The sequence below is a fragment of the Pseudonaja textilis genome, chromosome 1 (assembly GCF_049901715.1).
Source record: "Pseudonaja textilis isolate UNSWEBS1 chromosome 1, rPseTex1.2, whole genome shotgun sequence".
Taxonomy (NCBI): Eukaryota; Metazoa; Chordata; class Lepidosauria; order Squamata; family Elapidae; genus Pseudonaja; species Pseudonaja textilis.
The window spans coordinates 220,583,583-220,611,581 of NC_141990.1; the positions used below are offsets into that span (position 1 = coordinate 220,583,583).

General features: G+C 38.7%; 1 protein-coding gene across 4 annotated transcripts in view; it reads left to right on the forward strand.

Annotated features, from left to right (window-relative positions):
* Positions 1 to 1,834: 1,834 nt before the first annotated feature.
* The window catches only part of SLC11A1 (solute carrier family 11 member 1), a 45,041-nt gene continuing 18,876 nt past the window's right edge, over positions 1,835 to 27,999 (forward strand). The window contains exons 1-9 of one of the 4 annotated variants that reach the window (XM_087920534.1): positions 1,835 to 1,952; positions 9,449 to 9,560; positions 14,228 to 14,349; positions 15,783 to 15,905; positions 16,323 to 16,442; positions 19,376 to 19,482; positions 20,848 to 20,918; positions 21,894 to 21,961; positions 23,093 to 23,248. In XM_087920534.1, the coding sequence (XP_087776660.1) occupies positions 9,542 to 9,560; positions 14,228 to 14,349; positions 15,783 to 15,905; positions 16,323 to 16,442; positions 19,376 to 19,482; positions 20,848 to 20,918; positions 21,894 to 21,961; positions 23,093 to 23,248 (786 nt within the window). In that variant the 5' untranslated portion in view covers positions 1,835 to 1,952; positions 9,449 to 9,541. Of the gene's footprint in view, positions 1,953 to 9,337; positions 9,561 to 13,471; positions 13,541 to 14,227; positions 14,350 to 15,782; positions 15,906 to 16,322; positions 16,443 to 19,375; positions 19,483 to 20,847; positions 20,919 to 21,893; positions 21,962 to 23,092; positions 23,249 to 27,999 lie in introns of those variants that run through there. The other 3 variants (XM_087920536.1, XM_087920533.1, XM_087920535.1) reach the window with 3 other exon arrangements.

Genomic DNA, 27,999 nt, shown 5'->3' on the forward strand with positions numbered 1-27,999 from the left:
TGGACATTAAAAAATTTCTTTTTCATAAGCAGGAAGGGAGAGAAAAAGAATAAGGGCAGGATCTGGAAGAGGGAGGAGACTGCCTGGAATTAAAAAGAATCTACAGTAAAACTTCAACAAGACTTCTAAAAGATACATTTTAACTGAAACTTTGTAACTAAACAGTAACCCCAAGAAGAGAAAGTGAAAAAAAGAGCAAGAAGAAACACCTTGCCTGTATTTGGATTATTTGGTGATCTTTGGATTCTTGGTTATTATATTTGAATGACTAAAATCAATCAGGTGGTTGTTTAAAAATTTATACAATGGCACCACTTCTGGATGAATTGAAAATGGAACTTAAAAAGTATAAAGAAGATGCATAAGAAGGGAAGGGTTCTTTTGGGTTCGTTTTTCAATTCTTAGAAATGGAGATTTGGAATTATGAGAAACAACAAGAAACAACTGAAAAACAAGAAGACTGGGACAAAGAAGAAGCCATCTTTAATGAACAAGCAATTCTATGTGGGGAAGAAAAAGGAAAGGGGAAAAAGAGAATGGAGAATTTAAGACTTAAAAAAACAACCAAAGAAAAGAAAAATAATTCAAAAAATAAGTATAATACTGGAAAGCAACAGAAAAGGGGAATACAGAAGGGAGAAATAGAGGTAGAGAGACAAAGGGGTAAAAAGGGGAGAGAGAAGAAGAGAGGGAAGAAGGAAAGGAAAAGAAGTTACAAAGGACCGGAGCAAGATATAGAGAAACAGGGCCTATTTAGAGATAATGGGTGAAAATCTAACTGAAAAAGGGATTCTGTAAAGGTACACAAGATTGTATTGTTATATTAGTAATAGAAATAATTTTAGAAAATTGGAAACAATGTATGATTAAAATGAGGGATAAAATAGTGCAATTTAGTGAAATGTTTGTGAATAAAATAAGTGAAATAAAATAAATGAGAAAATTGAATTAGGAAGGAACAGGAACATTTTAATTAGTTAATGTTTTATAAAATATAAGTGAAGAAGGGGGGGAATTAACTATGGAAAGCTTATAATTGTTCCCATAGAAGTATGATATTTAATTGAAAAGTAATGTTAAAGATGTTAAGATTTTAATGAATATTAATATTAAAGATAGAATTGAATTGGAATGGAATGTTGTTTTAATTATATGCATTTATAATTTTTTCTTTTTTAAAGAATATAGTGTGTATTTTAAGAATGTACCAAGCAGAATCTGAATGGAAGTTATGTATTATATTGAATGTTATAACTTTAGGGAAAAGATATAAAGGCATCATACTCCAATCAATAACTACAGGAGAAATTTTGTTTAATGAGAAAAGATAATAGATAATTGAAACAGGACAGACAAAAAATATAAATACAATGATTTGAATTGAGATGAGATAATTAAAATAAATTTGAGAAAATTAAAAGACGGGAGAAGCTATGCAGAAAATGTAAAATAGTAATAAGATATGGAATAGAATATAAAAATGAGCATGAACCTGAATTTGTGTCTGTACGAAGAAATGTAACCCGGGATTAGGCTGCTTTCAAAAAAGATGTTTTATTTTTATTTTTTTCTCTTTGTGAAAACTCAAATAAAATTTACAAAAAAAAAAAAAGAACAGTCCAAATTTCTCAAGCTGGGGTCTTCATGGGAACTGAATGAGGAAGTGATCCTCCTCTATAAATGTACAGGGGCTCTGCCAGCAGAGGTGGAGGCATATTCAGGCTGGGAGCTTTGCATGTACCTGACGAAAGCCTTATGGAAAAGTCCCATTCTTTGACATTTACAAAAGAACAGGAAGATGCCTTTTATAGGCAAAGCTGCTTTTCCCCCTCACAGAGGCCCCAGGATCAAGCTGATCAGCCTTGTCAGTTAATAGAGCCGACACAGCTAGTTCTCCCACTGGCTTTATTAGAAAATAGCATTTCAAAAAAAAAAAAGGATTCATGAAAGAGGTAAATTCCTAATAAATCTGCCCTCTCCTATCTTTTGCTTTGGCTGAGAAGAGAGTGATAGTAAAAGGGCATTGCCAGGTGGTTGCTTCTCAATTACATTATGTTTGATTAAATTATAATTGATGTTCCTGGGTGGGTGGGGAGGAAGCTAACCAAATTATGAGGGGGCAGGGGGAAATAGGATGAGGAAAAACAATGGAATTTTCTGGGGAACTCTTATTTTTCTTAAAGCGAACAGAAATCAATTCAGAAAGGATAAAAAGAAATTCCCAAGAGAATTACTTCACAGAGTATGTAGCTAATGGAATAAATTACTGTCCGGTTCTCTTGTTTATGTCCCTCAAAGAAGGATCAGCTTATTCATGATCAATGTTTATTGCAAGTTCTTTAATCAGAAGTATGACAAAAATGTGTAATCGTGGCCTTGTCTTGAGATAACGAATGTACTGTATTGTTGTGATAAGAAGCCATTTCTTCCATCATGATTGTTTTACGTGTTTTAGATATATTTGTGTGCAGACTATATGCAAGGACAGGGATGGAGGTGTTTTCCACCAGTCATTTGTGATCAAAATGAACGTTTTGTGCTGCATTTGTGCTTGGCTTTTATGTCTGATGCTCTGAAGGTGATTTGGTAAAACTAGATGAGGGCAATGCTGTATTATTGTGAGGCCAGGCTTTGTCATACAACACAAGCACAAAGGAATGACCAAAATTTGCAATCACTTTTCTTCGAATGCCTAAGCTGCTATAAATAGGTTCACTAAATAATTACTCTCAACTTCAATGGAAATTTTCTTAATATACTGTATTTAATTCTACAACTTGGGCACTGTACAAAATTATGTGGATTAAGACTCATGTTTGCATGAATATTAAGCTAAAAAAAAACTTCATCCAGGAGAGTAGATGCAGTACTCCCCATCATACATAACATCTGAAATGCAATTTAGATGAATGCTTTGTAACCATTTTTTAGTTTAGCATATAATTCAGATACAGTCCCTGAAACCTACCTCCCTACCTCTCTCTCCCCCTCTCCTCTCTCGCCTTCGCTTCCTCCCCCGCCGCCCTCTCTCTCTCTGTGTTTTAAGGCTGTGCCTGGTTTAAAGAAGTGCTTTGAAACTTTCACAACCGCAGAGACTTTCAGACTTTTTCAGGCTTCACTCCTAATCAGATCAAAGATTTATCTTTGATATCCTATGCCTCATAATGGATAACAAGAAAATGATGGAAAGATTACGAGGAGACACAAACATTTCATGCACAGCATTAATTACAAGTGATAGTTGTCGACAGCTTAATTTTCCAACAACCTGCCCTATTACAGCCATCTAACTTGCTTGGTGTGAGTTCTGTGATCTTACATGAGGAAGAGCTTTCTTTTGCCCGAATCTTCTACTATTTAGCTTGATACTGGGTCCATCTCATCTCATCTCATGTCTATCTCATGTCTATCTATGTATCTCATGTCTGGATACATCTCATGTCTGTATTGACCATAATTCTCAGGATAACTTTTCAATACATTACACATGCACACCCTTCTTTTTGAGGATGTGTGTATATAATGCATTGAAAAGTTAGTAAGGTAATATATTGGAAAACCTTTTTAAGGTTTATGCATTTGACAGAAGCCATTTTTTAAATATCACTCCCCAAAGTACAGGACATTCTGTTTGACTCTATATCCGGTAATTCCAGAATGCCAATAATTAACTATTAAGGGAGAGTCCTTTATTATTCAACAGCTTATTTCCTGCTGTAAATCATAACCAAAATCCAGAATTCTGTTTGGAGGAACACCCTGAGCTTTCTGAGGGACACCATACTCTTTAAGAAGGACCATGGAATCTTAGTTGTTCAAGGAGCATGGGTTTCTTCCTCAAAGTGTGGAAAATGCCTCCAGAAGGAAGCTTAATTCTTACCTAATCCAGAAAACAGTTGCCAAATATTTGAAGAGTAAAAGGCAGGGTTTCTTGTGAACAAAGAAGACCCCAAGGAAAGATTCAGATCATGAGTAACAATTTTGCAAGGGATGAGCCTTTGAAAGGGCTTAAAGTTACAGAGTTGGAAGGGACTTTGGGGGTCTTCTTGTCCAACCCCCTGCTCAAGCAGGAGACCCTACCAGAGATGTCAAACTGGCAGCCTGCAAGCTGGATGCATCACACGCAGGCCACACCCATCCCAGCTCTGTGAAGAGAAAAAAAACATGATAAGTCACGTGACGGCAACATGACACGGTGAGTTTGTCACCTGTGCACCATTTCAGACAAGTGGTTGTCCAATCTCTTCTTTAAAACCTCTAATGTTGGAGCTCCCACAACTTCTGGTGGCAAGTTGTCCCACCAATTAATTGTTCTGTCAAGAAATTTCTCCTTAATTCTAGGTTGCTCCTCTCCTTGATTAGTTGCCATCCATTGTTTCAATACAATGTGTTCAGATGCTTTGGAGAATAGCTTGACTCCCTCTACTTTGTGGCTGCCCCTTAGATAGTGGAACCCTGCTATCATCTATCATATCACCCCTAGTCCTTCTTTTCCTTAAACTAGACATACCCAAGTTGATCCTTCATAATCCTGATAGGACTCAATTGCTTTCAGTTCTAGGTCCTAGTTGCCAAAAACAACATATAATATTTTAAGCATTTTCATTGTTCCTGGATTATTCTTGTTTAAGAAATCTTGCTCTTGGAGAGACTCTAGGCTCTTAGTGCCATATTTCATCTCTTGCTTGAATCTTATGAAAGAACTTTGGTCTGGCTTCTAACCCTGCTGAGAGTTGCTACCTTTCTTTATTACAATACTACTTATTGACCTGCTTGTTCAACAGCCAAATGACACCTTGGCCTTGGTAGTTGGATGAAATTTTCTGCTAACTCTATTTTCTTTCCAGGGTCTACATTATTTTTCCACTCTTGCTTCCACAGCCCATCATTTCTTCAGGTTTTATCTTATGGTCTATAAACAATATGGCTCACTTGCTTTACCAACAAATTTTAAGAATTCCTTACGGTTCAAGGTTGCCAATTTCTCCCTTCAAATAGAAGCTGTTGTCTTGGGATTTTTTTTTTCCTCATTACACCCAAGAACATTGTGGTCATGTGCAAATATATGTAAGCAACCACAGGTGGAGGGCTAGTTGTTTTCACTGGGAACTAAATAAATATCTTTAGCAAAAGCAATAGCACTTAGACTTATATACTGCTTCACAATGCTTTACAGCTCTCTCTGAGCAATTTACAGAATCAGCATATTGTCCTCAACAATCTGGTTCCTCATTTGACCCACCTCGGAAGGATGGAAGGATGAGTCAACCTTCAGCCTGGTGAGACCCGAACTGCCAAACTGCTGGCAGCCGGCAGTCAGTAGAATTAGCCCACAGTACTGCATTGTAACCACTGCACCACTGCAGCTCTTTAACCAAAGAAGTACATTTAACCATTTTAGAGAGCACATACAAGTGGCTAACTTGAGCTTTTCTTGAATATGAATAGGGTAATCTTTGCAATGGGAGAATTTTATTAGCCTGGAAAGGTGCTACCAAACTTCTGTTGATTAATTTAATCTTTGCACATGGTAAAATCTAGATAAATCTCTCTCTTAAATTGTAAAATTCCTCAGCCCTTCCTCCTGGAAATAGCATTTCTCATCTAGAAGGGAAAAAAATACAGGCAAAAGGCAATCAGCTAGTTATGTGGATAAGTCTCAGTCCAATCTCCCTTTCGATCTTTAAAGCACCCTGATCAGCACACAGTGTCTCTCTACAGAAAATGGGTTTTCAGCTCCCAGATCTGCCAAGCAATGGCTCTCCATCCTCCTGTGAAATTCCTGGCCATCTGACTATACTCTAAGATTGCCACCAAGAAGCACTCTAGTCTAAGCAACTCTTCCTTTTACAGTGATTAAGGATACTTTAATATCCTATATACCCTATAGTATATAGATACTATATGTCTATTTGAATCTGCTTTTGGTTTCAGAAATGATTGGTTGCTATAAATCATGACCTCCTCCCACCCCACCAGCAAAACTTGCCAAGTACAATTTCAGTGTGAAAATGCAGAGAACTGAGAAATCATAATATCCCAGCCTGATGGCATGCAGTAGGATATCCATAGGACTGGCTAGACTAGAGCATCAAAAGCATCAGTAGAAGGAGGCAAAAGTTCCCACTGAGAAAACAGTCCGTGGTAATAAACAAGAAAGTAAATAAGTTTTATAGAGCTTTAGGGCATGACCTCATGTCCCCAACTCATAGCTCAATTATTACCTGATAACTCTTGTCAGACGTGTTCTTTCATCTTGTTCAGAGGTCACTGAAGAAGCAACTTGCATTCATCTTTTGCTGTTCTGGTGTTAAAATTAAGATGTTTCCCCTCTCTTCTTCACACAAGTCTTGTTGCCTGAATGACTTACTGAGAGTGGTCAGTGATGCAGTTTGTGGGTGGGTTTTGCTCACTTCCTTGAGATAAAATAAGTCCTTATTGAAGGCTAGCAGTTTAGTTATTATTGTGCATACCAGTGGTAGGATTCAAAATTTTTTACTATTGGTTCTGTGGGCATGGCTTGGTGGGCGTGGCTTCATGGGTGTGGCAGGGGAAGGATACTGTAAGGTCTCCATTCCCACCCCACTCCAGGGGAAGGCTACTGCAAAATCCCATTCCCTCCCCACCCCACTAACCTGCTTTTCAGCTCCGTTCTCCTGTGTAGGGCAACCAAAGAAGACCCAACCGATCAGCTGGTATTCAGGAGGCAGAGAATAGATGGGGGTGGGACCAGTCAGAGGTGGAATTTTCCGGTTCTCTGAACTACTCAAAATTTCCACTACTGGTTCTCCAGATTTGGTCAGAACCTGCTGAATACCACCTCTGGTGTGTACCGAAAGAAAGCAGGAGCTGATAAGGTGAGGCATATGGAATTAGATAAACTATTATAGGAACCAAGAGGTTTCTATTATGACTTTCTTTGTGCTAGACTTGGTATTAGACCCAACAAATGTGCAAATAGGCAGGGGACTGTGCATTCCAAGGCTTGCCAAATTATGACACCTGCTGAAAACGCCTGATAACTTGGAGCAGTAGTCTACAACCATTCCCGCCCCCCAAGGACCAGTGGTGGCAGCAGAGGTGGGGAGGAAGGTTTCACACATGCACCTGCCGCTTTTGCAAATGGAGCTTTGAGCATTTGCTCACTGCTTGCGTGGCCCACTTCCTAGCGGGCCATGGACCAGTATCAGTCCCCAAACCAGGATTAAGAACCTTTGACTTAGAGAACCTTCTGATATGCACAACCATCTTCCCCAATAACCCATCCCAGGAGCCAGCCAACATCCTTTCTGGAAACATTCATTCAAATTGGCCATTTCTTATCTATGTTAGCAATGCTTCTTTTAAAAAATTATCTTCATTTGTTCTGGGAAGAAATATTAAATGTGGAAATTTGAAATATTACTTCTGCTTAATATTACTTCTGCTTAATATCACATATTACTTCTGCTTAATATTACATGCATATTCATATGTATGTTCACAAGTATATTTGTTGTTTGTTCTTGGTTTCTTTTCCTTCTTACCTTTTGAGTTTTCTAGATTATTGGTGAGATTTTCTCTCACCAATAATAATTCAATAATAATAATAATAATAATAATAATAATAAAGCAACTTGTAATGGGTTGTGAGAATAATCATGGGAGACAGGAATAAACCTATAGGCAATGGTCTGCTAAGAGAAATTTGTATCTGAAGCAGGAATAGGGTTGGTTGGAGACTCCATCTGAAACATGATTGAGTCTCTCTAGTTTTCTGGCATGTAAAGCAGGGGAGGTGGAAGCCATTTTAGATTTGTGGGATTTTGATACTCTGGCCTTACAACAAAGGTAGTAACAGTATTCTTGGCTTTGGTTTCCTAGTCTGGATTATGTTGAAAGGTTGACAACATTGCAAAGTCATTCTTATTTTTTCTGTTTAAAGGAATATATAGTTTTGACACATGCACAAACTTACTGGAAAGACAAGGTTGTGATGGAAACTATGCGTCAACATTTTAGCACATGGTACTTTTCCCTGTATACTTATTTAGCTCTCTGTGTATGGGCTTTATCAACAGTTTCAAAGTGATGGAATTTCCAGATTTGCTGGGACAATCAAATGTTGAGGCACAAGGGTCAAGGAACTTAATTTGCTGATTCATTCATTACACATACAACCAATTTGCTCATTTAAAGAGAAAGAGCATATAGATTCCAGCTCTGCGAATCCATAGACGTTATCCACGATACAGCACTTTGATAATTGTTAATGATTTATTTTCAAGAGCTGTGTTTGCATTTCACCTGTATTTGAAACAATACAAATCAATAGTACTTTGCCTTTGGATCAGCATTAATAAGACATGATTCTGGATATTTTCATAGTTGAATCTTAGCAAGCCCATTTCTGTTAACCAAATGATCATTACAAAAATATTAAATGTTGGGATAACTTCATTCCTGTTCCTTGTCCATCCTAGGTAGCTCAAATATCCTGTTGTAATCAATGAGGTATAAAATAGTGAAAGGTGAGAGACACACATGACTATTGTTCTCTAAAGCAGAGGTTGCCAGTTGCCCGTGAGAAAATTTTGGGGGTCTGCAGAGCACTTCTTAAAGCAATTCAATAGAGCAAAGGACTAGGTAAGTTAAGTTAAAACAGGAATGGGTCAGAGAAAGGCAATTCAGAAATCAGGGCCAGCTTCCACCAGTGATTTTCTAATGCTTCATCCAGGAGGCAATCTACTGTAGTTACTGTACAGTTATTAAAGGTCTGCAATTCCTGCCAGAATAAAGGTAGTTATAGTTATATTGTATGTGCCCATAAGGTCAGTGTACACAAAATTATGGTTATAATCAAGGACAATCAATGAAACATATTCAGGCTCTATGAATTCTTGGGTTTTCCCCCAGATGTGCTTTCCAAGCATTTCTTCTTCAGATGTTCCAAGATCAGAATATCATCATAGCAAAGGCTCTTTTTTTAAAATCCAGAATGAATTTCTTCTATTTATGGTACTGAATGCAGGTCTCCTCTGAAGATTTTCCTGAACAAATAGAATGATGTGTGTACAGAGGGTCCTTTTAGATATGTGGACCCCAAACTTACTGACAAAGCTTTATCTTGCCCTAAATGCTCAGCAGTTTGAGGCACATGTTGTTGCTGGTTGTGTTATTTTGGCACAGGACATAGAAAATCACAAAGGTATATCTTCAAATGCCAGAGACTAAAACTATCCCTAAAATAAAACAAAACAAAATGGCAATTTGGCCATGATGCTCACGATGTTCTGCTGAGGCAATGCTTCTCAATGCCAAACACTGTCTGTAAGACAAAAATCACACTGTTGCTTTCTTTTTGAACACGCTTCTCCTTTTACATTATTGTGAAATCCAGGAGTAACCAAAATGAGTCCACTGTTAAACTCCTTCCTCTCTACTGTTTTTCTCTGTTACTGAATTGTAGGGCATGTGGTGACTTCTCTTCAGCTTTTATCATTTGTGAAGATCTTGTACTGCTTCTGATCTGAACATAACTTTTGACAGAACAAACTTTTAAATGGGATCCCAAGATGCAGGTAGATTTCACCAAATTGTACTCCTTTTTTCAGTGATAAAAATTACATCTTCTGTTCCTCTTGTATTTTATTTAATTGATATTCATTTCTTCCATAGACATGTATTTGATTTGTTTATTTATTCAGAATAAGTAAAATATAAATGAGTACAGCATTAGAATGATTTATAGAAAACACTTTACATTTTCAATGCTTCATCTATTATACTTTTCTGTTCTTTCGATTGTTTTATACCAAATAACTTTACAGGTTATAATCTTTATACAGTTACTATGAATAAGCCTCATTTAATTCAATGGAACTTAATTTTGGGTATATATGCTGCATGTAGGGTTTATTTTATTGGGATCACTCAGCTTTGCAAAACCCATTTTTATGTAATTCTGTAGTTTTTAAACGTCTACCTATTACCCAGATGTTAAAATCAGCAAAGCATGCTAAGAAAATGAACAAACAAAAAAATGTAACAATAAGATTATGAGACAATTTCTGCCTAACATAAAATACAGATTTGTAAAGGTCCCTTAACTTTGAACTATGCTATAATTAAGCATTTTTTTAATACGGTGACCATGTGAGTTGCAGAAACAGAATTTAAGTTCTTAAGTTCCTTGGAAGTGATTAAATTCTGACATCTGGAATCTTGAAGACATTCTATGTTTCTAATCAGCAGCTGTGTGTGTTGGCTAATACAGCTTGTTCTGGATAGCACCAATTTTGATTTTTAAAAGGATACTTACAGAAGAGAAGAGGCAACCAGGATGTCTGAAAGCTGATTATTTTTGTCCTTTTCTTGGATTCCATTCCAGTGTGTTTCCTTTGTTTCCTAACAGAAGAAAAGGGGACCACATACTCAAAATCCTTTGCTGAATTACAGGGTGGAAGAGATGGATCGTCCCCTTTTCTTTCTATCAAAACACCATGCCTTTCAAACAAGTCCAATGCTTCACCCTAGTGAGATGGGAAGTTGCACCACTTGAACTGTTGTCTAAGAATTAGAGTTCAGTTAAACCAAGGCAGCACCTCCAAATATTGTGGCCAGTGACTAAGTTTACCCTTCTTCTTAAATCATACTGGGTTAACGCAATAGATGAACACGATGTATCTTTTCATGCTCAAACCAGCAGGTGGCAGTAGAAGGACTTCTCTTTTTAATCTCTGAAGTTCCAAGCCCAGGAACCAAATTGAAACCATTATTGTGTGGCTCAGAACTTCTCAGTGATTTCACCCCCACCCCCACCCCAAAAAAATTATATCCAACAATTTCACTGAAAAACTTAGCAGATAAGTAGGAAGTTTGAAGATAAGTCCATGCTCATAGATCTCACAGCCACAAAATTGAGTTGCAGTCAACTAGCTCTCATCACTCCCTGAAAGGGGACCAAAGGCTCTGGTTCTAATTCATCAAAGAGAGAGGGAGGGCCTTTTCTCACTTAGCAGGCCTGAAGTCTTGTTAGAGCAACGTTAAGACTATATGAAGGAAGTGATTCTGCAAACTGTAGTCTGAAGTCAAGATCAAGACCATTCACAAGGCTTGTGTTACCATTTTTGGCATGCTGTAGACAAGGCTATCAAGATGTCAGCATGACTCTTTCAGTGATTAGCACTCTTGTATATTATGCAACAGCAAACAAGCATGGATATGTAAATATAACTCGCTAGAGCCTGGTCATCCAACCTGGGCCGCATGGAGTAAAGAGGAATTGTCTTGCTCCACATACAAAATATATAGTACAGTTAATGAATATAAAATCACATAATAATGTTAAAAGTTTACGATCTTGTGGGGCTGCATTACCAGTTGTCCAGGGCCTCATGTGGCTCATGGGTGATGGGTTGGACATGCCTGCTCTAGAGCAATCTGAATGTAACTTGATTTTTAATTTGCCATCAAGCAAATCTGCCTTCCTTCTCCCAGAACCAAGCCTGTTTAGGATAGTTCACTCCAGCACCCAGATGTATAATTCTGCCTGCTGATGTGACTAATAAGAAGCAGCCAAAGCGTTCATATTCTAGATTGATATTCTGTTTTTCCTCAGGATTTTGAGGACGTATATATTACAATCAGAGATGGTATTTAGCAGGTTCTGACCAGTTCTGGAGAACTGGTAGCAGAAATATTGAGTAGTTTGGAGAAGCAGCAAATACCTCCTCTGACTGGAGATTTTACAGTATCCACAGAACCGGTAGTAAAAAAGTTTGAATCCCACCACCGATTACAATCATTCCATCAATTTTCGCCATAGCAACATTGAGTGGGAAATTGGGTTGACCAGGAAAAAATGACTCAGGGTCCCCCAATGAATTTCTGCCGCTGAAGTTGGACTTGAACCCAGTCCTTCACCAGTAACCTAACCATTGCATCACAATGCCTCTGAACCATCTTCCAACAATTACAGATATTGAAGACCCACCAAATGTGAAACACAATAGATGGGCTTTTTTAAAAAAAACAGGAAAGCAGACTGCTTATATTTTGTAAGATGATGAATCTCACCAAAAATGAAACCTTTCCAGCATAGATTTTAAGTGTAATGTGACAGTTTGTTTTGGATACAAAGAATACCAACCAATTGGTGCTCTTCCTTTCTGCTCCAAACCAATCAATCATTCAAGGGACTATGCACACAACTTCTAAACTTTGTGAATTAACCATCTCCTTCCCAAGAGAGAAGCAGTTAAGTCTTAATTGTTCCTACCCATCCACCTTTATCTGTGTGGGTTGGCAGTCAAGTTGTGAAATATTCCTCCCATTCATCCTGGATGTTTGTGTGTGTGTGCGCGTGCGCGCGCGTGCACACACACGCATGTGCATGCACACAGAAAGAAAGCTTGGTCTTAAAAAACACTAGCCTTTGAAGCGAGAAGCCTGGAAAACGATCGCCACAGTACCAGATCAGTACAGCAAATGTAGAACAGCAAATACCAGGAAGAACTGTATGCAGGGGGAGCGTAAGGTGATATAGTTGCCATGCTCCAACATGTAGATGGGAGCTGGACACAAAGTAATAGTCCTCATTTCGAAATTATTTTATCTGCTATACTGCACCTATGTTTGTTTAATTATCCATTATATTGCTTAACAGTTCATGGGTAACAATCTCATTTTTAATTGAATTCACATTGAGCTTTGTGCTGAGGTTGGAAGGTGTGCTATAAAACCTGTTTAATGGTTCCTTAAAGAAGGCGCAAGGAATATGCATGCATGTATGTCTTGGTCTTACTACCTAGCATTATTTTTATTTGGTAGACTATGCCAAGACAGAGCTTATATTAGACTGAGAATTCACACCTTGTGCTTCATAAGTAGAGTATGTAAGAGCCCATTGCTATTTATTTTTGGAATAGATGGTTTTCTTTAGGTAAATGAAAATAAATATTGTGCTTTTACAATAGTGTTTTTAATCTCCAAAGTATCTATGTTTTTAATCTCCAAAAGTTATGTAACAAAAGAAGTACCTTTAAATGTGAGTAAAAGTACAAATAACAGAGAGGATGCTGGAAAATAAATTCTGTAATTTTTAGAGCTTGAAAAAAAGTATGTTGCCCAAGTTTTCTTAAGAATGGTTTGCTTGCATCTGCAAATAAATAACATTTCTCTATCTGACTCGTTTGCCGATACATTATTACATCCTTTGAAACACAGAAAATCCCACATACTGTAGTTATTTTAAATATGTCTCTTGGTAACTGCCTCAGAACATCTGTAAGCAGTGGAACACACTTTATGCAGATATCCAGCATAGGAGTTTTACATTAACTTCTTTATGGTCAGCATATTTTCAGATCTTGCCATGAACTATCCCCAGCTAAATATGCAAACAAGGTTTCATTGGTTAGGAGGTGTCACCCTGGGTTTACCAAGCAGGTTTTTCCAGACTGTGAGACTCATCAAAAAGACACTTTGCTTATAAATCACATGGTTGTAAAGTTACTCGGACTGTGCATGAACTAAGTGGGAAGAGATATGCAGGAACAGGGTAAAGTATGGATATTATTTCTTAGAACTGATGTAAAAATGCATTTATATTTGTTGAGCATATTTCATCTTTTTTCTCAAGATGAAGTAGGCGTTGACAAAAACGTTGCTCATTTTCCTGGAAGCCAGGAAACAATAGCTACCTAGAGGCATGCCTTTTACTAAGCAATTAGTTTCATTTTTCTAGTTCTACTGAGTCTAGGAAAAGAGTTTGGTGTGCCTATGTTTTGATCTGGGGTGGTGGTGTGATGGTGTCTGTTTAATAACACATGAAGTTCCCCACCCCTTCCATTACTGAGATTTTAAATAGCGTGGCAAGGTATCGATGTTGCATCTTGTATCAAAAGCATTCCCATAGAAGAGCTCAAAACTGGGGGCAGATGGAATGTCCATACTACAAGAAAATGCTAGGCACTGTGATCGTAGCAGAAATCATAATGATATTGCTTCAGTTATTATCCCAAACTACAGTCAGAACTGAAGAAGTGTCTTGGATGAGAAGCAAAACACCTTCAAGGAAAAAACAAAGTCCAGTTGCCTTTTGAAAAAAAGCAACATTGGAACAACAGTGACCTAGATGTCAGACAATCTCCGTAGGCTTCAATCCTTACAGTACAGAATATTTTTTAGGGCTCCATTCATTTGTGCTTCTTTCTGTTGAGTTCTCCTTGCCTTTGAACTTTCCTAGGGAACAAAATTAGAAGGAAAACTCAGTATGGTGCTACCGAGTCACCAAAGCTACAAGATCACCAGGAGGAACAGGATCAAACCTACTTGGATGAGAAGATCGCTATTCCAGATGTTGGTGGGGTAAGCCTTTGGCTACGAGTTTCCACATTGATTGTTGTCCTGGGGTTTTACTCTTGACTGAAAAGCCCTTTTGGAAATGACCAGCTATGCTCACACAGCATGTTAATGAACTAGATGACTCTCAGGATGTTGCAACAGTTATAAGTGCGAGGACCGGTCATTTTTTTCAGTGAGGTTGTAACTTCAAATGGTTGTTAAATGAAGGACTGCATTTTTAAGCAATGGAACAGCTTGTCTCTAATGCTGGAGGTTTTCAAGAGAAAGTTGGACAACCATTTGACTGACATGGTACTCCTGCCTTTGACAGGAGGTTGGAATAGAAGATCTCTGAGGTTATTTCCAATCCTATGACTCTATGAAAAGCCATGGCAAATTCCTTCCATACTGTGCTTAAGAAAACCCTGTGGATATATGCATAGTCTCCAGGAATGGAGCTTAACTGAAAATGATTTTTTTTTACATAGAATTAACATAATCACTCGGTTGTGAGGAACTAGGGAAATGTAAGCTTTGTTTGAAACATGGGGAAATAGGGAGCTTACTGGAAAGTATAGGAGATGTAAACAGTTCATGGCCTAGACAGAGGGCCAAGGCAATTTTCATTTGCAAGGGTTGAACCAATCCAAGATCATGGCTATGTCCCTGAATTGCTGGTCTTTGCAGGTGGAGTCAATCAATTATTGGCTCGGATGCTGCTTCAGGAAAAAACAATGCTGTGGGGATAGTTTTGCAGGGCAGGCAGCTGCTCCCTGGAGGGAATAGATCCCTGCCTCACCCCTTCTGCCAATTTCTGAGTCCCCACCTCCCCTCCCTTGCTTCTGCTGTCACTATGGAAGCATCTGGTTGGCAGGAGCCATGAAATTTCCTTTCCCACTAGCCTGTTGACTAAGCTGGCCAGTATGAGATGTTGACTCTTCATGGGCCATGCTGTTGTGGCCAAGACCATGTACAGCTTCCAAACCACAGCTGCCCACCTTGGGCCCCCCAAAAAGGTTAGCAGCAGTTTACAAGCAGGATACATGCCTACAGATAGACGGACCGATATATACGGACACACACACACACACACACACACAAATAGCATTGATCTGCATGAGAGGAGCAAATTCTTTAATTGGGATCAAAGTGGTATGTCTTATGTCAGGTTTTTCTAAGGCAAAGATCTTCAAACTTGGCAAGTTTAGGACTTGTGGACTTCAACTCCCAGAATTCCTGAGCTAACGTGACTGGAGGAAGAATTCTGGAAGTTGAAGTCTACAAGTCTTAAAGCTGTCAAGTTGGAAGGCCCCTGTTCTAAGGGATACTTTTGGTTGACAAGAAGAGTGATCTTGTAGTTCTGATTCATTAGAATAAGCTATCCAAGTATGAATAAGGTTACTATGATTTTTCTTCTCTAGCTCTTCAGTTAAATTTTCCATATCTTTGTTCTCCAGTACGGTTTCAGTTTCAGAAAGCTTTGGGCTTTCACTGGGCCGGGATTCCTCATGAGTATTGCCTACCTGGATCCAGGAAATATTGAGTCAGACTTACAATGTGGCGCTGTCGCTGGCTTCCAAGTGAGTATGTGAGGAAGTGGAGGAGAGGCCCACCAAGCAAGTAGCCTGCTGCAATGACTTACTTTGAAATTAATTCAAATATGCATTCTTATTCATCTTTCCCAGTTACTGAAGCCCATCCCAAGGCTGGAAACAGGAGAATTCCTGCATACTTCCAGTTCTCATTGCTCAGCCTCTAGATTCACAGGGACTTTATAAAATTGTCCCCATTCATTCTTACCCTCCATGCTGTATTTATTTATTTATTTATTGTAATCATCAAAGGTTGCTCTTGGTGGATTCAGTATGGACATGTGTTTCTGAGATTTTCTCCCAATATCCTAAAGCTATGTGGATCTCAGTCCTGTTTAGTTGTTGTTGTATTGGTACAGAGCCTCCTATGTGCTCGATGACCATGTGCCTTTGCTTCCTACACAGCTGCTCTGGGTCCTGCTTTGGAGCACAATTTTGGGTCTGCTGTGCCAAAGGCTGGCTATCCGGCTTGGGGTAGTTACAGGCAAGGACTTAGGAGAGATATGTTATCACTATTATCCCAAGGTGAGTATGAATGTGTAGCAGTCCAACAAAGCAACATTGGCTCCAAATTCTGGTTTATTCAGTGGTTGCAGTGGCACAGTGTTAATTGCAAATAGAATAGAATAATAGAATACCTTTATTGTCATTGCATTCAAAATATAATGAAATTTGAAAGCTACTCCAGCACAGTGCCCCAAACAAAACATCACAATCACACTACACAGTATTTACAAATTAAAATAATTAAAGTAATAATAATAATAATATTTTTAATAATTATTAGTAATAATAATAATTATTAGTTTTTAATAATAATTAAAAACCTAGTCTAAAACCTATTTAAAATATATATTAAGTTAGATAGTTTAAAAATGCAACTTTATACACAGAACTAAATCACAAATGTACTGTTTGATTCAAGACAGTTATTGCTTTGGAAAAGAATCTGTTTCTCAGTTTATTAGTCCTCATTTTAAGACACCTATAATGTCTCCATGATGGTAACAATTCAAAATATGAATGACCAAGATGAGAATGGTCTGTGGAGATTTTTTTGTGCTCTAGAGAGGAGTCTGGTCTTCACAATCTCTTCCAAAGAAGAAAGAGAGCAACCAATGATTTTTTGTGTTGTGTTTATAACTCTCTGGAGCATCTTCTTATCCACTACAGAGCATCCAGCATACAGTACCATTACACAGTATGCCAAAATGCTCTTGATGGTAGAACAGTAAAAAGTAACCAGCAACTTCTCACCCAGACCACTCTTTTTCAGCAACCTCAGAAAGTGCAGGCGCTGTTGTGAATGAGAAAGAGAAAGGAAACAGAAATGGAACTAAATTGACCTCCATCTGCCTTTCTTTCTCTGGCTTTGCACTTGGCACCTAGCCACAATGTAGTTTGATTGTTGTATGAACCACAATAATAAACTATGGATAAATCAAGCATGATTTGATTTCATGTGTTTGCCAGATTAAGTCACAGTTGTTTGTGATCATGGATTATTGCTTGTTTTATGCAGAATGTTAATATATAAATTATGGTTTACAGACAGCATTTTTTAAAATATTTACTTGATTTACACATTGCCTTTCTGTTTGAAACCACGCTCAGTAAATACATATTATAAAGAAGATTCACAGTAAAAAAAATAGCAATCATTCACTGTTAATCTTGTAAAGATGGCCCTTTTCTAAAAAGCAGAGGAAGTGAGATTCAAATGCAACTTCCAAGGAAATGCAAGTTGTAGCTGGGAATGATGAAAAAAACAGTTCCTCCCCGCTATGAGAACAGGAGCATTTTCAGAAGGGTCTTTCCTACAGATTGTATTGAGAGTTGTTCCCTCAGATGACCAGGCCTTAATGGTTTAGGCAAAGCTGGCTGAGGAACTCAACAAGTCTTAAAGTTGCCAAGGTTGGAGACCCCTGGTTTAAGGCTTCAGGATTAGCACCATAACTGGCAATTGCTCAGATCTTTGTCCATTGGCATCCTGTGATCCCTGGGCCCTTTGTTGTTGTTGTGTTGTGTTGTGTTTCAGATCAGCCTATCTGCCTTTTTTTTTTTTTGCACTAATTGCCAATTCAAGACATTTTTATTTTTTTCCCAAAGAATACTGTAATTGTTAAGAAGGGAAATGACTAAGTTTTGGACAACTGTTGCCAGATCTGAGTTGCTCAGGCATGATGACAGATGACAAACTAATCTTGTGATTCTTCCTTTATTGCTGCAATAGCGTGGATTCCTCCAGGCCTTGAGTTGGCCAAGAAGGATGCCAACATCATTGGCACTGCTCCCGCAACCTAGCTGTTTTATGCTTCATTAAGAAGGTCAATACATAGAGCTGTTCTTTTCAGCTTTAACATATGAGAATTTAAGGGCAGCAATTGGTGGATTCCTTTGGCTGCATTTCCCCCCCAGCAGCATCAGCAGTCAGAAGAAAAGCAACCACAGTCGCTTTAATGGGCAGTGGGCAATTGGAGAAGATTTAGGTCACCCTTCGTGATGATTTTGCACCATTAAATTGGCCCAAGTAATAGGCCTGCGTGGAGACGGTTTAAACCCAAGAAGAATGAGAATGAGAATAGTTGAAAGGAACTTTGGAAGTCTTTTGGTCCAACCCATCTCAGGCTATTTCTGAGCATGTATCTACATGTAGTGATCTTCTGGAAGTATGTTCAATGTGTCTAAGAATAGTATGGCATTTTCTCTGATTTTAGGGTAGGATGGGACCCTTAGGAGGCTTCCCACTCACATGCCTACTCTTAACACGCAACACACACAAGCAAAGTAAAAAATGAGTCAGACGTACTTGGCCACAAACTTTCAAGTGATGCCTAGTTATCAAAACAGGCCTCCTGAAGCTCAAGAAAGTCAGGTGATCAGCTGTAGATCCTGATGTTTAAATATAGCTACAGTGGACCATACTTTCTTGGGGGAAAAAATTAAAGGACAAACCTGAAAAAGGGACAGATATGAAAGAGGTTCATAAGGATAAAAAATATTTAATTGTTTGTTTACAAAGGAAAATTCAAGAGCAAAACTAAGAAAAACTATACAAAAACAACTTTTAATTAAAAAAAATCTATAACATCAAGCAGTACTGTATCTGTACTTTTATTTTTAAAGGTCAGTTCAATTTTCCATATTTTTACATTAATATGAAATACTTTTGTATCAGCTGGTACCAATTGTATAGTAAAGATTATATATCCAAAATAAAGAAGTGAGTTTTTGTAGAATAAATCAAAAGGACAGCTCTCCGAAAAAAGGACTGTCCTTTATAATACGTATGGTCACTGCAACTATATCCCATCCCTAGATTAGTGACATGTGTGAATGATGATCACTGAGTTCCTACTATGTTATAGCCAAAATTAGGAAGAGGCATGAGACTTCTTAGAGCATAAATTTTTCCTTTGTATCTTCTAATAGCCCAACTGTTGTCCTTTCCACTCTAGGCCCCACGTGTGCTGCTCTGGATTATGATCGAAATTGCTATAATTGGCTCTGATATGCAGGAAGTGATTGGAACAGCAATTGCTTTCAACCTGCTTTCAGCTGGACGGTAAGATCCCTGGTTTTCTACAGCCAGAAGACAAAGCAATGGGGAGGTTTCAGAAACAAGTGCTGTGAATGCTATGGAACTACCAAACGCTGGACTGTTTGGTCAGAATCCTAGAATCCGGAAAGATTGGAGTGAATATAAGGTGAAACAATGCTGTCATTTCTCTGTTCTTTGCACGTCAAGCATAATTCCTCCCCATTTTAAATATCCTTCTGCAGATTGGTTGAGGTGAGGAATTGCTAATTCGTGGCGCTGTACCTTTTGTCATATACTACCTGATCCTGTATTTCAGACTGGCCAAGACACACAATTATGGAAGCAAAGAATATTGTACTTCAAAGTTGCAGGATATAGAACAGCCTTTTCCAATTTGATGGCCGTCAAAGGTTAATGCAAAGCACTGTAAAGGATAATTAAGGTGGGGAAAAGAGCTATAACCCAGTGGTACAGCACAGTTCCAGATTCTAACCCCTCTAGATAGTACTGGGAAAGATTCAGTGGTGGGATTCAAATAATTTAACAACTGGTTCTCTGCCCTAATGATTTTCTCCAACAACCAGTTCACCAAACTGCTCAGAAAATTAACAAGCGGTTCTCCTGAACAGGTGCAAACTGGCTGAATCCCACCACTGGAAAGATCCCCATCTAAAACTTGAAGAGTTTCTGACAATCTCTGATTGCACTCCCAATTTCTCAAAAGCTAGTGGAGTCCGATTTGCACTTCACTTCCACCCATCTTGAGATGTTATGGCCTCCTGAACCCTAAAGCAAGGATGGGGAGAGAAAGATATTGGTGCCGAGAGGAAAATGGGAAGTTCCTATGGGAAAATGGGCACTCGATAAACTCTGCAGAACTGCAGCATTTTCAAGTTAAAAAACAAACAAACCCAGCTTTGTTCCAAAAGGAGATAATCTTAACTGAGCCAGCAGTACATTGACACAATTCTTAGATACAGTTGATGACATGACATAGTACAGCTCCGGTGCCAATTATAAACCAGTAAAAAGACCTATGTGGAAAGACAAAGACAAAATTCTGACTTGGCCTAGCAGAAAGCTGTTTTCTATCATTCTTTGAATTAAAAATACTACAGATAGAGCTTTAGGCCCTTCAAGAAATGTTTTGTTGTCACAACTGTGTACCTAATCTATCCCTTAGCTACCCACAGTACCATTAGAAAAACCCTACAAGACTAAAGTGTTGCAGTTCAACATGGCATAGAAAGCACCAACCCTCCTTATGGGTGCTTCCATTTCAATGAGACATGGGTTTATGCTAGCAGGACACTGAGTCTTCATAGTGCTCTGAGAAATAGATTTGTGCAATTCTATTTGAATGATAAAATTTTACTTTTCTTTTTGCAGTATCCCTTTGTGGGGTGGAGTCTTGATCACAATTGTGGATACCTTCTTCTTCCTCTTCTTAGATAAATATGGTAAATACTAGGCCAGAGAGAAGGGATGTATAAGTGGTCATCTAGTTAGATATTCAAGTTTATGGGAGTTTGGTTACTGTATTACCAATGATATACTCATACCTTGTCATGCCAACACTAATATCATTACTGTGTGTTGCCTGTATATTAGAAGATTTGTAGCTATTGTGTCATGAATGGTGTGGAATTTTTTGCTATGTATTTGTCAGCAACTTTAATGGACATGCATATAAGTTAGAGTACATGTCACCCATACAAGGTATAAGGTTATCAAGGTAGATTTTATGCTTCTAACCCTACAGTACAGTACCAAAATGAAATTTTCTCTGAAGGCAGAAGAGATGGTTCTCAAAATAGAATCTAGTCCCCCACCTCCAAAATAGATTACGTAACCCAGATGAGGCAGTGGCTCCAAGTGGAAAACTAAACAAAAAACATGAAAAGAAGGTCAAACCAGCATTGGCCAAACCAAGACTGGCCAATCCTTGACAGAAAGTTGTATTGGTTGTGTTTTGCATCACAAAACAAGGCATTCTGGTGGTGGGCATTCCACTTTGATTCTTCTGGAACTCAAGTTTAACCTGGCTAGCCAACTTTGAGTTGGTAGGTAGACATCAGTGGGTGTAGATGTGAGCAAACAAAGCTTTTATTTCTGAAAGTCAGCCTGTATTGTAAATCTGCATTTGTTCCTGTGTGCCCAGAATCTTTGGCTATATCAGAACAAGAAGGAGCACTCAAAGTATTATAAATATACAGAGTGATTTCATGAGAATAACACCTATTTACTTAGCACCAAGTAAAATGTTAAATACTGTTTGAAATAGCCATTAACGCAGTGTTTCCTGCTGGAAGCTCTCGGAAGTCCTTGCTCAAAGTACTTCAGGAGGACAACACTGGATTGAGAATAATCTAATTGAGAATCCCAAGGCCTCCTATGGAGAATAAACCTCTTTCTCTTTTGTCTTTCCCTGACAGGTCTCAGGAAGTTAGAAGCCTTTTTTGGCCTCCTCATTGCTATTATGGCAGTAACATTTGGTTATGAGGTAAAACATGCTCCCTCCTCCCACATGTGAGAAGTTCAACCACTCTTCCTTAGACTGGTTTAGCAATCTGAGGATTAGGATCTAACTCCAATCACCCTCAAGCATCCAGAAGAGTGGCCTTCTCTAACTTGATACTTCCCATATATTATTGTTAAATAATCCCCAGCAACGAAATCTGGGGAAGGAACCTGTGACTGAAAAGAATTGGGTGGGAATATCTGATCAAACTACTTTAGCTTGTTATAAAAATATCACAATAAAAGAACACAGACTTACTGCAAGTAATCAGAGGTTTATTTCATGAGCAATTAGGAACATGATCATGGGCATTTATTTCCCTGGGTGTTTTTAAATAGCAACATATACATAGAGCACTGTTTATTTCAGGCTACTTGGAACCTCTTCCTCCAAATAAAGAGCACCAGAATATCTTTAAAAATCACTCCCTAGATACAAATAAGAAGGAAGAAATAGTAAACACATTTTTGTTATGAGTTTCCTGACAGCATCTAGTTGCCACTGTTGGATATTGATCTTGAGAGAAAAAGACAACCAGGGAAATGCCCATGATCACATCTGGTGACAATAAATGCCAGAAGGAAATTTAGTTAGTAGAAAAGATTTCTGTGTATTCTGGCATCAAAGCAATATCGTTGGAGCTAAGTTGGTGGAACATGATCGCTTGTGGTTTGTTCCATGAATTAAGAATTTGCTACCAGGACTCACAAATGAATTAGGCTGCAGCACATTCTGGCATCTTTCAGACAAATCAATATAAGCAACAACTGTACTGACATTTAAATTCCCTTCATAGTACAGTAGCATTGTGGGAGGGGAATCTCATCTTTTCACACTCCTTCCCTAGCCTCTGGTAAACATCTAATCTGTTTTCCCAACTCTAATTCCTCTAAACTAGCGGTGGGATTCAATTTTTTTTACTACCAGTTCTGGGAGTGTGGCTTGGTGGGCGTGGCAGGGGAAGGATACTGCCGGTTCTCAGAACTACTCAAAATTTCTGCTACCAGTTCTCCAGAACTGGTGAGAACCTGCTGAATACCACCTCTGGATATAATCCCATTCCAAAGGAAAGCTATAGATGCATTGCCTAATCTTCCCTTCTTCTTTCTGCAGTATGTGGTTGTAAACCCTGATCAAAAAGAGGTGCTGAAAGGCATATTTATTCCTTACTGCAAGAACTGTGGACATGAGCAGCTTCTGCAGGCTGTGGGTTTGGTTGGAGCGATCATTATGCCCCATAACATCTATTTACATTCTTCACTTGTCAAGGTCAGTGTCTAATATATAGATACTTTATTTTGGGGCATAGATCAATAGTTCCTTGAGTATTGGATAAGGTGTTATCCATATCTTCAAAGTTACTCATACATGTATCTGATGGTTTATGACAGCGTGATACATTTGTAATGGGTGCAAAGGCAAAGAGAACAAAACATATTCCCCATTGTCAACGTATACTATCTTGTAGTAAAGCATTATTGCAATTTATGTGATATTTATTGGGGAGGAGGGGACTAGCAAAGCAAACCAGGATAGCCACCCACTGGCTAGATATAGGCCATATGTCTTGCATAGATGCTGTATCTTCTCTTTAGGTAAAATTCCTTGTTTTTAACACCTCCAACCTAATCAGTGTGAGATGGGATATGCATATTTCAAGATTTAAGATAATACAACCAGTCCTAGTTTAGGAACTGCCTTGTTTAACGACCATTCATAGTTATGACAATCATGAAAAAGTCACTTTGCAACCAATGCTCGTATTAATGGCCTTCACAGGTCCATAAAGCAAAGGAAAGCTGAACTAAGATCGAAAGCACAGTTGTGTTTTCACTTAGCAGCCACCTCACTGAATGACCAAGTTGCCATTTCCAATTAGGATTGCTAAATGAGGACTACCCGTAAGGGTTATGAATTAACAGAGAACAAAAATATATACTTTTTCTTCATGCTGCAGAGGAAAGAATACATTTCTCTTTCTTTCTGTAGGTAGGGAAACAACTTGGCTGAGGATAGATTTCAGGCTAACAAAGATTGGTTCAAGTATTGAGCTAAATCACATGATTTGTTTTGGGGAAATGGTGAATTCACTCCCTATTGAGCCATGGTAGGTACCTTAAGAACAATGTTACTAACTTCACATCTGCAGTGTTTCACTTAGCAACTGTGGCAAGAAAGCTTGTACACTGAGGCAAAACTCACTTAACAAATGTCTTAGCAACAGAAATGTGGGGCTCACTTGTGGTCATAAGTTGAGGACTATTTCAAAAGCACAATAGATTTAAAAGGACAATGTGTAGAAACTACAAAACCTAGCTCTTTCCTTCGTCTTTGGGCTCGTGCTGAGCTAGGACTCTGCTTGGATGATGGTCTCCTTTCTCATTTGGACTGCCATTTTAGGATGTCATTATTGATGTCTGGTTTATGTATTGTGGTTTTGGATTCTTTTAGATTCTGTTGAATTTTTTTGTAAGTCATGAAGAGTGACTTGGATTGAATTGGACATTTATTTTAAATGAATAAATAAAAGTTGAAATTTGTATTAGCAGGGGATTCTTAACAGGTAGATAATGCTGAAACCATTAACTAAAGCATTAGTAAACACTTACATTATTAAATTAATTGAGAAATATGCAGAATATCTTAATTAATCAATAATAGAAACTCATAGCAATTAATTTTAAAATGGATAGATTTCATAAATGGGTGGTATTAGAAGGTTGTTTGTTTTTTTAAAAAAGTAAAATCTAGGTATGCTGTTGTTCCATATTAACATACTTGGAGGACCCCCCTCTCTGATTGGCCCAGGGAGACTGTGCAGTGATTGGTGGAAAAGACCTGTCCAGATTGGTCACCGAGAATCGCCTGCAATTGGCCAGTCTGATCGCGGGAGATTCAAAGAACTGTCACTGGCCGGCGAGCCGCGGTGAATCCCCATAAGAAGGGCTGCGCGGCTCCAAGGTCCAGCACAGACCTATACAAAAAAGAAAGAGCTGAAAAAGTTGCACTGGTCTCGAGTTTCTTTTCCCGCAATCGAACACTGGCAATGAAGGTGGGATCCTGAGACAAAGAGACCAGATCGAGCACATGGCAATGAGACTGACCAACCGACGAGATGGCTGGCAGCAACTCGCCACCCGCACCCTTCGATCAAGCCGCAGAGGACTGGGAATCGTACATCGATCGGTTCCTGATGTTCATCGAGAGCAACAATCTACAAGATGTAACAGACCAGAGGAAGAGAGCTGTGTTCCTGACACACTGCGAGCCCGCAGTGTTCAAGATGGCCAAAGCCTTGGCCAAACCTTGAGACGTGAAGGAGATGGCGTGGCCAGACCTGGACCGGTTACTTTGGAACCACTACGCTCCGGCCGTCCCGAACCTCATCCGGAGGCATGAGTTTTACAAAAGGGACCAGAAGGAAGGAGAAAGCATCGGGGATTTCATGGCAGCACTGAGGAACATCGGTGGGGCATACGGCTTTTTGGATATGGACGAGGCCATGAGGGACCGCGTGGTTCTCGGGCTACGAGACCCCACCCTCCAGAGCCGGCTGATGACCCGAGCAGACATTACGGTCACCGAGGCAATAGCTGAGGCCACTGCAGCCAGTCGACACCAAGACAGCGGAGGCGCAGACCATTGTGACCCACCGGGAGGCATTCTGTTGCAAGAGACTCCAATTCGGAGTCAGCCTAGCCGAAGGGGTGTTCCAAAGTTTAATGGAACGATTATTACAAGGAATAAAAGGGGTGGTGCCATACTTCGATGATGTATTGGTCTCGGCGAAAAACAAAAGCCAATTGGGGAACTGCCTAAGGGAAATCCTGCAAAAATTTAAAGAGGCAGGACTCAAAGTCAAAAAAGAAAAATGCCAATTATACACAGAAAAAGTAGAATTCCTGGGGTACCTAATTGACAAAAACGGAATCCACCCCACCAAGAAGAAAATCAAAGCCATCAAAGAAGCCCCTAGACCACAGAACAAAACAGAGCTGCAGGCTTTCCTAGGACTTATTAACTTTTATAATGTTTTTTTGCCACAGAAGGCAACAACGGCGGAGCCCCTACATAGACTATTGGACAAGAAAGCCACCTGGTCCTGGGGCAAGCGGGAAGAAACCGCATTTCAGAAAATAAAAGGCTTGCTAACATCGGAATCAGTCCTCATACAGTATAGTGAAACCCGACCACTGACTGTGACTGCGATGCATCACCATTTGGCGTCCGAGCCATCCTAAGCCACACTTTGCCAGACGGGAGAGAAGCACCCATCGCATACTTCTCCAAAACATTGTCCAGGGCAGAGAGGAACTATAGCCAGCTGGACAAGGAGGCGGTAGCAGCGATTACCGGCGTGAAGCGGTTCCATGAGTACCTATACAGTAGGACATTCTCCCTTATCACCGATCATAAACCACTCTTGGGGATCCTGGCAGGGAACAAGGCCACCCCTAACATTTTGTCACCGCAGAAGACAAGGTGGTCTGAGTTCCTTGCTGCCTACAACTATCAACTAATACACCGCCCCGGCAAAAGCATCTTGCAGAATTCTGAGAATTGAAATCTACACATCTTAAATTTGCCAAGTCTGAGAAACACTGCTTTAATCTAATAAGAGTCCCAACAGATGCCAGTATACTTTCCTGTTGCACATTTACATCATAACAAACCAGTATTTACTGTTCTACTGTCCAATAGGCAAAACAAGATTTAAGTAATTAGCCTGTACCGAACAGTTGACAAATCACTTCTTGTATGAATCAAGCATCCCTCTGGATTCACCTTGCAAAAATACAAAGCACATCTATTTGAAAACTCAGTGTGTCTGCTTCCAAGTCTTCAGATTTGCTATGCATGAAAAGAAGTTTTGAGAAAACCTTGAAGTAACTATGCTGAAATTCAGAGAAGTTGCTTCATAGCTTGAAGCCACATTGATGCTTCCTTCACATTCACAACTAAAGTCCCTTATCAAATGCACAGCCTTATTCCATATTCCATATCAATCTAGATTTGAACATGTGGTCAAACATGACTACGTAAATGCTAATCAACAGAGCATTAGGTGGAATAAGAATATTCAAAGTATTTATATAAAAAACAAAGTATCATGTAATAAACCTAGTCGCAGTTGACATAATTTTCTTGCAGATTCTGACAAAGATATTCTCTAATTACAACTTTAATACATTTCCCACAGTGACGTAACTAGAAATAAAATTTCATAAATCATTTCTATGCAAATTAATGTTGATCAGGGTGTTGCAAAAATGCCTTTGGAAATCCACTAGTCTGCATATTAATTTAAGATGGATTTAGACATTTAGGAGTACCAGCAGTTATTAGAAAATATTGATACCTGTTTTAAAATTATAATATTTTTTGCGATAAATCAAAATAGATGTTTTGTTGTTAGAAGAGCCACCATTAAACTCACTATTCTCTCTAAAATGTTATTCTTGTTTCAAATTTTTCCATTTTTCTGGCATACTATGTTGAAAAATTATTTGTATGTGTGTAGTTATAATTATTTTTAAAATCTAGAATATTAACAAAACTATAATGAAAAGTAACACAGTAAATCTGACACATTACTGCAGTGTTTTCAGTTAAAATAATTAAATTATTTTATAAATTATTCCGAACTCAAAAGTCTAATTATCACTATACTTTTTATCACTTATAGCAATACATGCCTCCTAGATGTTAAGAAATTATTTTAAAATAGTATTCACTAAGCATTAGAGCATATGTGAAAGCAGTTTGTGTAATGCTCAGCCAATATTATTTTAAAGCATGTTTTACTGAAGAAGCCATGATGGTTGCACATAACCCCAAGCCATGCTGGGCAAAAAGCAAAGCATGTGATAACTTCATGGAAAGTTCAAGGACTGAAGCTGACAAGGCAAGAAACCAGAAGCATGAGAATAGACCAGATGATTGTGTAAACACAGCACAGTGCCATTAACAGCGAAGCCTGAGAATCAGGCTGCAAAAAAAATCTTTTATGAGGACAGGAG